The 14,123-nt window shown below is 44.3% G+C and overlaps 1 protein-coding gene across 1 annotated transcript in view; it reads right to left on the reverse strand.

Annotated features, from left to right (window-relative positions):
- Window positions 1-14,123, reverse strand: part of LOC123995391 (neurexin-3-like) — an 834,015-nt gene that overhangs the window by 432,110 nt on the left and 387,782 nt on the right. The window contains exons 9-10 of the mRNA XM_046298964.1: window positions 13,742-13,931; window positions 11,693-12,076 (exon numbers count right to left, since the gene is read on the reverse strand). Coding sequence (XP_046154920.1) covers window positions 11,693-12,076; window positions 13,742-13,931 — 574 coding nt within the window. The remainder of the gene's footprint in view (window positions 1-11,692; window positions 12,077-13,741; window positions 13,932-14,123) is intronic.

Below are 14,123 nucleotides of genomic sequence, written 5' to 3' on the forward strand. Positions count from 1 at the left end.
CTGCCTCTCCTTCTCCTTCTCCTCTCAAACCAGCCTCCCTCTCTCCCTCTGCCTCTCCTTCCCCTTCTCTTCTCAAACCAGCCTCCCTCTCTCCCTCTGCCTCCCCCTTCTTCTTCTCTTCTCAAACCAGCCTCCCTCTCTCCCTCTGCCTCTCCTTCCCCTTCTCTTCTCAAACCAGCCTCCCTCTCTCCCTCTGCCTCCCCCTTCTTCTTCTCTTCTCAAACCAGCCTCCCTCTCTCCCTCTGCCTCTCCTTCCCCTTCTCTTCTCAAACCAGCCTCCCTCTCTCCCTCTGCCTCTCCTTCCCCTTCTCTTCTCAAATGACCGATATAAAACAGATACAACACACCCAGACCTAAACGCACCTCGTCATCTCTCCTCTCCTACCATCTCCTACCAAATGTCAGCAGTTTTATTGGCGCCCAACCAATTGTGCTATTATGTGTTTTTTTCGCGTTATTTGTAACTTATTTTGTACATAATGTTTCTGCAACCGAATATTATGGCAAAAAAAGAGCTTCTGGATATCAGGACAGCGATCCCTCACCTCGGATTAGACTAAGATTTTTTTCTTCAACAAGCAAGATGCACAGGACATTCTCGAAACAAACGACAGGGCCAACTTCCCCCGTTTTAGATGAAGAAATGCAGGTACAGGGGACACAGAACGGGATGCCTTGTTACTTTTATCACCTCACTACTGTATGTAGCCTCGCTACTGTTTTTCAATGTCTTCTAACTGTTGTTTTTATTTCATTACTTACCCATTGTAAGTGACAAATAAACGTTGATTTGATTTGAAAAATCTGACGGGGCACAAAGTACGTGAAAATGGCTGGTCAGCCATCTTCACGGCTGGTCCTGAGGGGTTCGTCCCCCTGTACTTATAAAACACCTGAAACAGCAGTTTTCTGCCAATTAGAGCCATAATCAGCATGCTTACTTCTATGTAAAAATAACAATAGTCTAGTTCACTGCTTATTGAAGCAGACCCTTTGAGCTGTCTGTGTCCTCCTGACTGATGGTTCTCTTTTTAAACAAACTTAAGATGCTTCTCTGCGTCTCTGATCAAATCTGGGTAAAAGATTGAAAGGAATGTGAGTCTTATTCAGTATACAGGTATATATTCAGTATATATGTCTCAGTCACCCAATTGAAAATGACTGGGAAAGACGAGGACAGCGTTGTCAACCATCACTTTGAACAACACGGTGGAAGATCGGTGTCGCATCCCTCCAATAGACTTCCAGAAACTGCATTGACGCTGTTCCGGCTCGTGGCCAAACACCCTTTTACGACACCTTATGTTTCCTTTAATTAGGACATTTCCTTTAGTTAGACAATCTAGCTACTCCAACTTGATCGGTAGCCTAAAATGGCTTCTTGGTAGCTAGTTATGAGTTCGGGAGATTGGGAACCAATCTGGACCAGCTAAAACCAACTTCATAAAAATGCTCCGTGGCTCGTAGTATTACAGAGAAACAATATATATTTTTTATTTATGAAACAAGACAAATCTAAGGGGGCACATCCTCTCTCCTCTCCTCTCCTCCCCCTCTCCATCCTCTCTCCTCTCCTCCCCCTCTCCATCCTCTCTCCTCCCCTCCCCCTCTCCATCCTCTCTCCTCTCCTCCCCCTCTCCATCCTCTCCATCCTCTCTCCTCTCCTCCCCCTCTCCATCCCTTCTCCTCTCCTCTCCCTCTCCATCCTCTCTCCTCTCCTCCCCCTCTCCATCCCTTCTCCTCTCCTTCCCCTCTCCATCCTCTCTCCTCTCCATCCTCTCTCCTCCACCTCTCCATCCTCTCTCCTCTCCTCCTCTCCTTTTCTCTTTTCAAAGTTATAAAACAAACCCAGTCCTATCAATGCTAGAAGACCATACATTTTAAAACCTCCTGCTTATGCCTTAGTACAAACACAAAACACACATGGGGTATTGTAACAGCAAAATCACACAACAACATTTCGATCATGACAGTAACCCTAGTTACAGAATGAGCTTTAATAAAGACTATGTAGACAATATTCTACCTGTCTAGAGAGGCAGAAAAAACCCCTGAAAATAACAGCCCTATATTCACAGCCTGTCCTCTGCAGTCTAACAAGTCCTTACCTCTGTCTAGTGGCAGCACAGACCCAGAGCAGCCCCATTAAAATGCAGACATGGAGGGTTGACGGGTCACTGCCCCAGGTCACAGCCCTGTCGAGAGGAGACCTGTCTGGGCTAGGGCCTGGGGAGCACGCACCTGTCTGGATGGAGCTGCAGCTCTGACACACACACACACACACACACACACCTTGGCAGCAGAGATACACACACTGGCTGACACACACACACAAACACACACAGTGGGCAGACATATACACACAAACACACTAACCCGCACATACACACAATGGCTGACAGCAAACAGGCACACACACACACACACACACACACACACACACACACACACACACACACACACACACACACACACACACACACACACACACACACACACACACACACACACACACACACACACACACACACACACACACACACACACACACACACACATCCACAGGCATGCATATGTTCACGCAGGAGACACACACATTCACACACACAACACACAACACACACACACAAATACACACAATATCACACACACACACACCAGAATGGTCTCTGTGATAGAGTACCACATGTCTGATCAGATGCCCTCTCATCTCCTGTAGACACACGTCAAACAGACAGGAGTAAAACGTGTTCAAGCGTGGCACAGGTACAGGACAAAACACACAGCAGTTAAGAGTAGGTGAACGCCAGGCTCACTCTTTGCCGTTCCTAAGTTCTTTGATCTTTTTCAAATAGTAAAAATATGGCTTCAGGTTAAATATTCTTCACTGAGCGGCTTATTTTGAGCAGTACAAGGCTTTACAGTGTATATAAGCCAGGGGGGTTGTGTAGTCCGCTCTTTATTATGTGACCTGTTCTTGGGCTTACTCCTAACCCCTACTTTTTCGAACATTCTGTTAAAAATCAGCGCCCTGCTGCTCATGCCAGGAATATAGTATATGCATATGATTAGTATGTGTGGATAGAAAAAACTCAGACGTTTATAAAACTGGTTAAATCACGGCTGTGACTATAACAGAACGTGCGTTTCATCGAAAACCGCAGGAAAATCTGATCACTGAAAATGGAAATATATATCCATCCGCCACTTCAACCCATTGGTAAAGGCGAACCACATTAAATGGGGCTGAGGTTGCAATACCTACAGCTTCCACATGATGTCAACAGTCTTGTCATTTGCCTAGGCTTTGTTTCTTGGTCAAATGAAGAAGAGACAAGCCATTTGTTCAGGTCTCCGACCGGATATTTTGGTTGAGATTTACCCGGACATTATTTCCAGACGTACCCCATATAGAATATACATCGCCTCGTGATCAATTTGATCGCTTATTTTGTGCGGTTTGTGTAGCGCCGACTATGCTAATTATTTTGTTTACTTCCCCTGCGGGTCTTTTGGGGTGTTACATGCTATCAGATAATAGCTTCTCATGCTTTCGCCGAAAAGCATTTGAAAAATCTGACTTGTTGCCTGGATTCACAATGAGTGTAGCTTTAATTCAGTACCCTGCATGTGTATTTTAATGAGCGTTTGAGTTTTAACTAGTACTATTAGCATTTAGCGTAGCGCATTTGCATTTCCAGATGTCTAGATGGGACGCCTGCGTGTCAGGTAGGAGCAAGAGGTTATGGAGAATCTGGGTACTTATGGAGAATCTGGGTACTCATAGAGAAGAAACAAGATGCCAACTACCACACATCTGTGAGACACAATGATCTCTCCATCAAAGTATCTGCAGTCCAAAAGACTACCCGGAATATCCCACTGTCTCTCTCTCTCTCTACAGACATCTAGAGTATGTAAGAGTGTGTAAGAGAAGGCTGGACTAAGATGACTAGACCACACCACAACAGCCTGCTAGGAGACAGCCCATCGAACTAGTATGTTTTGAAGACCGGTCGACACTAGTATCCCTTTCCAACCAATATATTTTTCCTCTAACTTTAGCATCTAGCCAACTTTTTGAAGACTTTTCTTCATAAATGAAAGATATTGCAGGTGACAAAGCCTATACGTTTATTTCCACCAAACCGACCTAGACACGATTGCGGTAATCAAAGGCTTAGTATGAAATGCAGCAGCAACACTGAGGTGGCATTATCACGCAATACGCTCTAAAGCTCTTGATGGTTGCTAAGCAGCCCCAGTTCCTACCAGGCTGTTACCGTTTTCCTGGCAGTTCTAAACTTTGTAAGTCGTGTCACTTCAGCCGTCTCTTCGCTTATAGTTGGATCCATTAAGAATTACTGTGGGAATAAATATAAATGAATTTCAAAAAAATCGGACTAAAGTAGGATAATGAAGGCATCAAATTGAAACTACCAACGTCATCCACTTGTTATAATACATTTGATTGAAGCAATAGCCGTGTGTGGTCAACTACTCCAGCTGCTTTCAGACAAGTGTGGGGTCTTGATAAATAAATAAATGTCAGATTTGTCTTTTCACTGAATCTCTGTTTGGATATTGGTTAAGCTACAACTAGGCTGTGGAAATGTTAGCTACATTGAGTTGAGTGCTGCTCATGATCATCTTGTCTTGTTGACTCTTTCATTAGCACTGATCAGAACAATGTGCCTAATTGGTTTATTCATGTCTTTTCAAGTTCACAACTGTGCACACTCCTCAAACAATAGCATGGTATTCTTTCACTGTAATAGCTACTGTAAATTGGACAGTGCAGTTAGATGAACAAGAATTTAAGCTTTCTGCCCATATCAGATATGTCTATGTCCTGGGAAATATTATTGTTACTCAGAACGTCATGCTCAAGCAGTCCCGCAGGGGGAGGCACCGATCCCATAGAGGTTAACAAGTGGATTATTTTTGCTCTTCTCTCGCAGTCGCTTACCAGCCTAGACCTACTCCTGACCAAAAGCATGTCTTAATCAATGTGATTTTGTTTCATTAAATCTCCATCTGTATATTTGGTTAATACTCTGGAAGGGCTTATAAGTGTAGATGGTATAGCTCATCTATTTGTTTGCTCGTCCATCACTGATCAGAAGTATTTAGCAATAATGTAGCCTGCATCACCTGTAGGCCTATCATTTTGCTGGATCGCATAAAGGTAACTCCAAAAGCCCACAGAGGATGTGAAATATGAACACGAGACTGAAATGCTTTTCAAAATATAGATTGTCATTATTTTCTATTGGTTTCATGATGAATCGAGGCCTACTCCTCTCAATGTAAGACCCTACGTCTGCTCCCTAACAAGGCGGATTGAGGGTAGGAAAGAGATGAAATGTGGATGCCAAAAAATGATGCGCTTGTCTCAAGTTGTTTTAAAATGTAACTTTTGTAAATGACAGCGGTTCCCAACATTGCCATGATGCAAGTTTGCAAATATCATTTGTATTTTAATCTGTTATATTTCATAATATTCTTAGCCTACTATAAAATATCTGTGTTGTGTCATGTTTTGTCTTAGATTGTCTTGTCATTTTGCTTTTCCCTCTGTTCATTTTCCCCCTGCTGGTCTTTTTAGGTTCGTTCCCCTTTTTCTCTCTCCCTTCCTCTCTCTCTTCTCTCTATCGTTCCGTTCCTGCTCCCAGCTGTTCCTATTCCCCTAATCAATCATTTAGTCTTCCCACACCTGTTCCCGATCCTTTTCCCTGATTAGAGTCCCTATTTCTCTCCTTGTTTTCCGTTCCTGCCCTGTCGGATCCTTGTCTATTGTTCACCGTGCTGTGTCTATGTATCGCCCTGTCGTGTCGTGTTTCCCTCAGATGCTGCGTGGTGAGCAGGTGTCTGAGTCTGCTACGTTCAAGTGCCTTCCCGAGGCAACCTGCAGTTCTTGATCAAGTCTCCAGTCTGTTCTCGTCATTACGAGTAGAATTATGCCTTTTGATTGTAAAGTTACTTTACTGGATTAAAGACTCTGTTTTCGCCAAGTCGCTTTTGGGTCCTCATTCACCTGCATAACATGTTGACTGTGATCAGGGTAGCCTAAGTGTGTCTTGTCTGTTTAATGAACAAAATAACTAGTGATTTCCTGTGCAGCCATGTAGCCTATAGGCTGCAAACACCAGTAACATCATTCAACTGAAAATATGTGGAACAATGGTGGAACAAACTCCCTCACGACGCCAGGACAGCGGAGTCAATCACCACCTTCCGGAGACACCTGAAACCCCACCTCTTTAAGGAATACCTAGGATAGGTTAAGTAATCCCTCTCACCCCACCCCCCTAAGTTTTAGATGCACTATTGTTAAGTGACTGTCCCACTGGATGTCATAAGGTGAATGCACCAATTTGTAAGTCGCTCTGGATAAGAGCGTCTGCTAAATGACTTAAATGTAAATGTAAATATATGCAATTGTACACATTTGAAAAGACTCTCTCAGTCGCATTATATTTCTTAGGACCTGCCTAAAATGAATGAATAATGGTTTCTTTGTGATGGTGTATAATCAACTATAATAGATGTGCACCCACGTCGGCCCACCACTACTACCACGCCTTGCCGGCGTGTGCACTGGAGATAGAAAAGGGTTTATCCCGGCAAGAATGTGGTAAAAATGAGACCTTATGAATTGGGCTTTAACCAATCAGAGTCTAAGCCCTGTCTAAGCCGGGGGATGGGTTGTTCTGAAGTGCCTCCCTTGTACCCGCTGAGAGATATCAGAAAGGGAAACAATTGTTATTTTTTGGGGACATGAAAATTAAACCCTTATTTTTCACATTAAACAATCTAAGCACTGTCTCTGTTTTCTGTGACACTGATACTAAAGTGCAGATAGTAATCTCTTCTGTCAAAAGGTCGCTGTCCTCTCCGGCAGTATATGCCCAGCAAGCCAGCAAAGTATGTCATCAAGATATGGGTGGCCTGTGATGCACAATCCAGGTACGCTTAGATTCAAGTCTACACATGGAAGCCGACCAGTGGAGGCCCGGGGAAGAACCATGGAATACGACCAGTGGAGGCCCGGGGAAGAACCAGGGGACACGACCAGTGGAGGCCTGGGGAAGAACCAGGGGATACGACCAGTGGAGGCCTGGGGAAGAACCATGGAAGCCGACCAGTGGAGGCCTGGGGAAGAACCATGGAAGACGACCAGTGGAGGCCTGGGGAAGAACCAGGGGATACGACCAGTGGAGGCCCGGGGAAGAACCATGGAAGCCGACCAGTGGAGGCCCGGGGAAGAACCAGGGGATACGGGTTGTACTTGATGTGACAGATGGACTGACGGGGCACAATGTCACGTGTGACAATTTCTTCACCTTTTTTGAACTCAGCCAGCAGCTCCTCAAGAGGAAGATCACCATGGTTGACACAGGTAGAAAGAACAAGCCTGAGTTTCCTCCTACACTCCTCACAACAAAGGGGGAGAAAGGCCTTCTCATCAACGTTTACCTTCACCCCCACCACCACTCTAGTTTCTTACCTCCCAAAGAGGAACAAGAATGTGGTCCTTCTGAGCACACTGCACCAAACGGCTGAGATCAGTGATTGTGAGGACAGGAAGCCAGCCATCATCCTGGACTACAACCACAACAAAGGAGGTGTGGACAACCTGGACAAGGTGATTGGAACTTACAGCTGCAGGAGGATGACTGTCCGCTGTCCCCTGGTCATCTTCCATAACATCAATGATGTGTCCAAATGCAACGCCTTTGTGATACGGAACAAGATCAACCCTACCTGGATGCCTGATAAGCGGAACAAGAGGAGGGTGTTCCTGGAGCAGCTGGGAAAGGCACTTGTAACCCCACACATTCAAAGGAGGGAGCGCCTTCCCCACCCAGCAGCCTTTGCAGCGCATGTGAAAGCTGTTCAGGAGGCTGAATCATGTCCTGATCCACCTGAGGTGGCAGCTGGGGCAGGCAAGAGGAGGAGATCCCAATTCTGCCCCCCCAAAGAAGGACTGTAAAACAAATACTATGTGCTGCACATGTGAGAAATGCATCTGCAAAGTCCATGCACACACACACACACCTGCATACTGTCATACATGTGGTAATTAGAGTTGATTGATTCATGTTCTTCACATTTTTGTTGTATATCTATTATCTCATTTCATTGATTTATTGTTGTTGTTTATACACCTTGTGGTTGGGGGCAAATGGTTAAAATATGGGAGAAGACGAATATGTTGTGGTTGGATTCCTCATTTTACAGTTGATAAGAATATATCACCATGTAGCCAAAGAGGTTTAAGACTGTTATCGTTTCCCTTCAATAACATGCAGTCGAAACTACTTTCTACACAATTCTGCTACTTTCTCAGGCCATACAAGTGCTCTCTCTTCAAAAGAAAAATGTATGTTTACACTTATGCAGTAGCTTTAAGAGTAATACAATTTATAATAATAATTATACATCTTAGTAAAGAAAACAATTATGACAGGTGTGTTGTAATAAAGACGAGTGGTGTCCACTGATTAAATCCAGTCTTTCTGCATTGTGACGAGGGAAAACCCAGAAATTCACAACGTTTGTGATGAATGACAGGTCGTCAATTAAGCTGCTTTATTTGAGTGGTTTAGTGAAGGCGGGTCATTTCTTACCCCTAGGACAAGGGGAGGGGACAAGGGGAGGGGACAAGGGGAGGGGACAAGGGGAGGGGACAAGGGGAGGGGACAAGGGGAGGGGACAAGGGGAGGGGACAAGGGAAGTATACTGACTGGTAAGACACAAAAAGATCTTACCAAGGATCATCTAGATTTTTCATTTTGAATTTTAAGAAATTTTGCTAAAAATATGTTTTGGGCCTTACTGATATTAGCTCATAGAAACGCATCGATTAACAGATAGTCAAAATAGGACAGTGTCTGTCCTATATCTGAGAGATATAAGAAAGATCAGGAAACATTTGTTTGTTGTTTTGACATGTTATTTAACCCCATATTTTTGGCATTAAACAGTCTCTGTATACTTCTATTATTGTCTTCAAATGGTACCTGGGACATTCAGACGAGGATTTTGAGGCTTGTGGGTGTTCTAGAGCAAAACAATGGACATGTACATGTTCCTAAGAGTCTCAACTTTGTACAGAGGGGTCATATTAGTGTTTAGGGCACAGAAACCAACATTAGGGGGATAAAAAAATATTGCCAGATGTGTTTTACAGGCAACCTACCGTAGTCGGTCTGTATGAGGGTATATGTGTGTGTGTTGTAACACAGTAATGACGCAAGCATCAGGTCCACTAACGTTAAATCCCTTCTCCCTCCCACAGGCCCTACACATCAGAACACCGTCTCTCTACAGGGGTCAGAAGAACCCACTGCCCGGTCAGCTACCATTGTGATTGAGGACAGGATGGGGAGGGAGGAAGGAACAAGGGATGGTGGGAGGAGGAGAGGAAGGGGGAAGATTTTGTGTGATATGTCTTTCTGACTGGTGTGTGTGTGTGTGTGTGTGTGTGTGTGTGTGTGTGTGTGTGTGTGTGTGTGTGTGTGTGTGTGTGTGTGTGTGTGTGTGTGTGTGTGTGTGTGTGTGTGTGTGTGTGTGTGTGTGTGTGTGTGTGTGTGTGTGTGTGTGTGTGTGTGTTCTGTGGCTGTGCGCTATGTGAAGTGCTTTCCCAACAGCCCCCCTCCCCCATACGCCTCGGAGTGGTACAAAAATAGCTGTCTCTCCAGGACTGAGGCAAGGTTAACGCGATCGGACAGCCTGCCTGCCTATTGCCTCTCCTCTCTGCTTCTCTTTCCCTCTCAATTCAATTCAATAAATGGGCTTTATTGGCAGGGGAAACATATGTGTTAACATTGCCAAAGCAAGTGGAGTAAATAACAAACAAAAGTGAAATAAAGAAAATCTAAATTAACAGTAAACATTACACTCACAGAAGATCCAAAAGAATAAAGACATTTCAAATATTAAAATGTCTATATACGGTCTTGTAAAGACGTGCAAATAGTTCAAGGAAAAAGAGGAAAGTAAATGAACTCTCTCTATATCTCTCTATCTCTGCCTCTCTCGCAGAGAAAGAGTGAAATAGAGATAGACAGAAGTCACTTGTTCATAAGACAGACATCATTTAGTCTGCCACAGAACAAACCTGCTTTTTATATTAAAGTTGCACTATACACAAATTGCAACAGCATTTCCTGGTTGCTAAAACTAACAGCTTGCCTACTGTCAGTGTATGTGACAAAATAAGCTAATATAGAGTAGAGAACCATTGTACACTACTATCTAAAATGCTGCAAAATGTATTTTACACAACCAAAAATATTGTTGTTTCAGCTGTTTGAAGCTGGTGTACAAAACCAAAAGTAAAAGACACCAAACCAATATTTAAGAACGGGAAGCAAAGAAATAGAACACACAGAACAGATCTACAACTTCTTAGACTTGCTTTCAAATAGAATGAAGGATTTATCTCAAATTTCAGCCTGTAACTCCTCCCAGTCTCTCTCTCTATACCTGCTATAACTCCTCCCAGTCTCTCTCTCTATACCTGCTGTAACTCCTCCCAGTCTCTCTCTCTAAACCTGCTGTAACTCCTCCCAGTCTCTCTATACCTGCTGTAACTCCTCCCAGTCTCTCTATACCTGCTGTAACTCCTCCCAGTCTCTCTCTATACCTGCTGTAACTCCTCCCAGTCTCTCTCTCTAAACCTGCTGTAACTCCTCCCAGTCTCTCTATACCTGCTGTAACTCCTCCCTGTCTCTCTCTATACCTGCTGTAACTCCTCCCAGTCTCTCTCTCTATACCTGCTGTAACTCCTCCCAGTCTCTCTATACCTGCTGTAACTCCTCCCAGTCTCTCTCTATACCTGCTGTAACTCCTCCCAGTCTCTCTCTATACCTGCTGTAAGAACCAGCACAAAAATATAAATATTCCTAAGTCCAGTAGCATTTATTTTCACGGGAACTTTGTTCTTATAAAAGTGCCTAAACCCATCTCTTAAACCTATCTGGTCAAATGGGAAAAGGAACACAAACCAAGGGAACACTAGCACCCTACACAGACAGACAGACAGACACATACAGACAGACACACACATACAGACTGGCACATACACGCACACATAAACATACCATCAACAGCTCAGAGTGGCCCTATCTCTTCATAAAAACTTGATGCAGTTGAGCTCTTAAAGCCAGACATGGGGAGACCATTTTCACCCCAGCCAGCCAGCCTTGGCACCAGTGTGTGTGTGTGTGTGTGTGTGTGTGTGTGTGTGTGTGTGTGTGTGTGTGTGTGTGTGTGTGTGTGTGTGTGTGTGTGTGTGTGTGTGTGTGTGTGTGTGTGTGTGTGTGTGTGTGTGTGTGTTTGTGCGTGTGTGTGTGCGTTTATGTGTGTGTGTGTGTGTGTGTGTGTGCGTGCGTCCGTGCGTGTGTGTGTGTGTGCGTTATGTGTGTGTGTACCAAGCTCCTGTTCAATTCCCCCCAGGAGAAAACAGCACCCTGCACAAAAGCCACTTTGCGAAAAAGTAAAATCCTATTAAATATTTCAGCAAAGCCTCCATAAATACAAGCTGTCCAAAGTCACACTTTTCCTCTCTCCTCCCTTCCCCTATCTCTGCTCCTCTCCACTATTCACATTTACCCAGCATCTAAGGTGAATGAAATATGGGTACAAAAACAATTACTTTTCAAAATATAGCCAGTAGACTCACCTCTCTCACACGTGGTGGCCCAGAACCCAGTCCCGGTGCAGTCGCAGATGAAGCGGTTCCACCCTTCCTTACAGACTCCATTGTTCTTACAGGGATTACTGTCACACTGTTTCCCTGTCACTTTACTACAGGTGGGCCTGATGCCTGTGGTGTTCTGAGACTCGAAGATGGCCCGTATGTTTTTGGAGCGTCCGTCGATAAAGAGGTCCCTGATGCAGCCCACATAGCCGTAGTTCAACATGGCCGTCCACAGTTCGGTAGGTAACACCAGGCCTACCCGGTTGTCAGGGAGACCACCCAGGTAGAGGTCTCCCTCCAGGTCCAAGATCTCATTCTCTCCGCTGGCTGTGAAGGGGGTCCTCCGACTGTCGACTGAGATGATGCCTGGAAAGAGGAGAGATGAAAATAAGTGGGTTAATTAAAGGGGCAGGGAATATGGCCAATATACCACGGCTAAGGGCTGTTCTTATGCGTGACGCAACAAGTAGTGCCTGGATACAGCCCTTAGCCATGTTATACTGGCCATATACCACAAACCCCGAGGTGCCTTACTGCTGCTATAAACTGGTTTACCAATGTAATTAAAAATACATGTTTTGTCATACCCGTGGTATACAGTCTGATATACCACGTGTAATGGCGTTGTCCTGGGGATAGGTTTATGACAGTCATAAACACCTCTTTCCCCCTTTTTCCTCTCTCTACCCTACTGAGGTTACATTTACAAAACCCTTGGTTAACATAGAGATTCTGGGAACATCAGTAGGTGGGGGGAAATGAACTATATTCTGGTAATCCGACCAATTGAACATATGCGGTGGTACTTAATGAATATGATGTCAGTTCGGTTGTCATCTGAGACATTCTCATCAATGATAAGATGACATAAACTCTACAGTGGAAAGTCTACACATCAGAGTTATCGGATTCACATGGAATTGTTGTTCAATATAAATGTTTTATTATGAAATTATTCATGATGGGATGAAATGTGATTTTATCTTCTAAAATGTGAGATTTGGGTTTTCATAAGATAGGTCTCTGCTCAATCAGTGGCCCACCCGAATTGAAGGAACATCTCAAGACATCAGTCAGGAAGTTAAAGCTTTGTCGCAAATGGGTCTTCCAAATGGACAATAACCCCGAGCATACTTCCAAAGCTGTGGCAAAATGGCTTAAGGACAACAAAGTCAAGGTATTGGAGTGGCCATCATAAAGCCCTTACCTCAAACCTATAGAACATTTGTGGGCAGAATTGAAAAAGTGTGTGCGAGCAAGGAGGCCTACAAACCTGACTCAGTTACATCAGCTCTGTCAGGGGGAATGGGCCAAAAATCACTCAACTTATTGTCTGAACCTTGTGAAAGGCTACCCGAAACATTTGACCCAAGTTAAACCATTTAAATGCAATGCTACCAAATACTAATTGAGGGTATGTAAACTCCTGACCCACTGGGAATGTGATGAAATAAATAAAATCTGCAATAAATAATTCACTCTACTATTATTCTGACATTTCACATTCTTAAAATAAAGTGGTGATCCTAACGGACCTAAGACAGGGAATTTTTACCAGGATTAAATGTCAGGAATTGTGAAAAATGTATTTGGCTAAGGTTTACGTAAACTTCCAACTTCAACTGTATGTTTCCCATACCAATAGAGCCACTTGAATTGTATTTAATCGAGATTGAGATTGAGAGAGAGAGAGAGAGAGAGAGAGAGAGAGAGAGAGAGAGAGAGAGAGAGAGAGAACAGAGTGAGAGAGAGACAGGGAGAGAGAGAGCAAAGACTGTGAGAGGGATAAAGAGAGATCAAGGCAACAACATCCAAACCTCTTTACTCTACTATAATTTTCCTCTCTACACCTCTGTGTTCTGTTCTGTTTGTCCAACCTTTACCAGGTCAGAGGACACACAGGATAAGCAAACTGTGGAGGAAATAGCAAATCAGCAAATTGAATCGAAAAAGGTTTTGCTTCATCAACCTCATGATTAATGTCTTACCACTTCTTCCTCCTCCCCACCCCTCCTCTTCCTCCTTCCTCACCTGATCGTCCGTCCCTCTGAATGTCCACGTGGTGCCAGGCTCCGTCATTGACCTTGCTCTGTGTGGCTTTGACCTTGATGGTTCCCGAGCCCATGTCCAGCAGCAGGTACAGCCCTCCATCGAGCAGCTCCACAGCAAAGAAGTCCACCTTGTTGTTTTTCTTCCCTGCCGCATCGCGACGGTCCTGGGCCTGGAAATAAAGAACCCTCTTTAGGTGCTGACAGATAATAACCTGTACAAATCGATGACCAACGCTTCAGCTAAATGGCTTTTATCAGGGGGAATATCTCACCCACAGCAGACTTAAACTTCAGTGCATTCGTCCAAGGCAGGTTAATCAACCACATAACACAACCATTGCAAGTGAAACCTTCAAAATAGC

Source organism: Oncorhynchus gorbuscha, linkage group LG14, assembly GCF_021184085.1.
Source record: "Oncorhynchus gorbuscha isolate QuinsamMale2020 ecotype Even-year linkage group LG14, OgorEven_v1.0, whole genome shotgun sequence".
NCBI classification, from domain to species: Eukaryota; Metazoa; Chordata; class Actinopteri; order Salmoniformes; family Salmonidae; genus Oncorhynchus; species Oncorhynchus gorbuscha.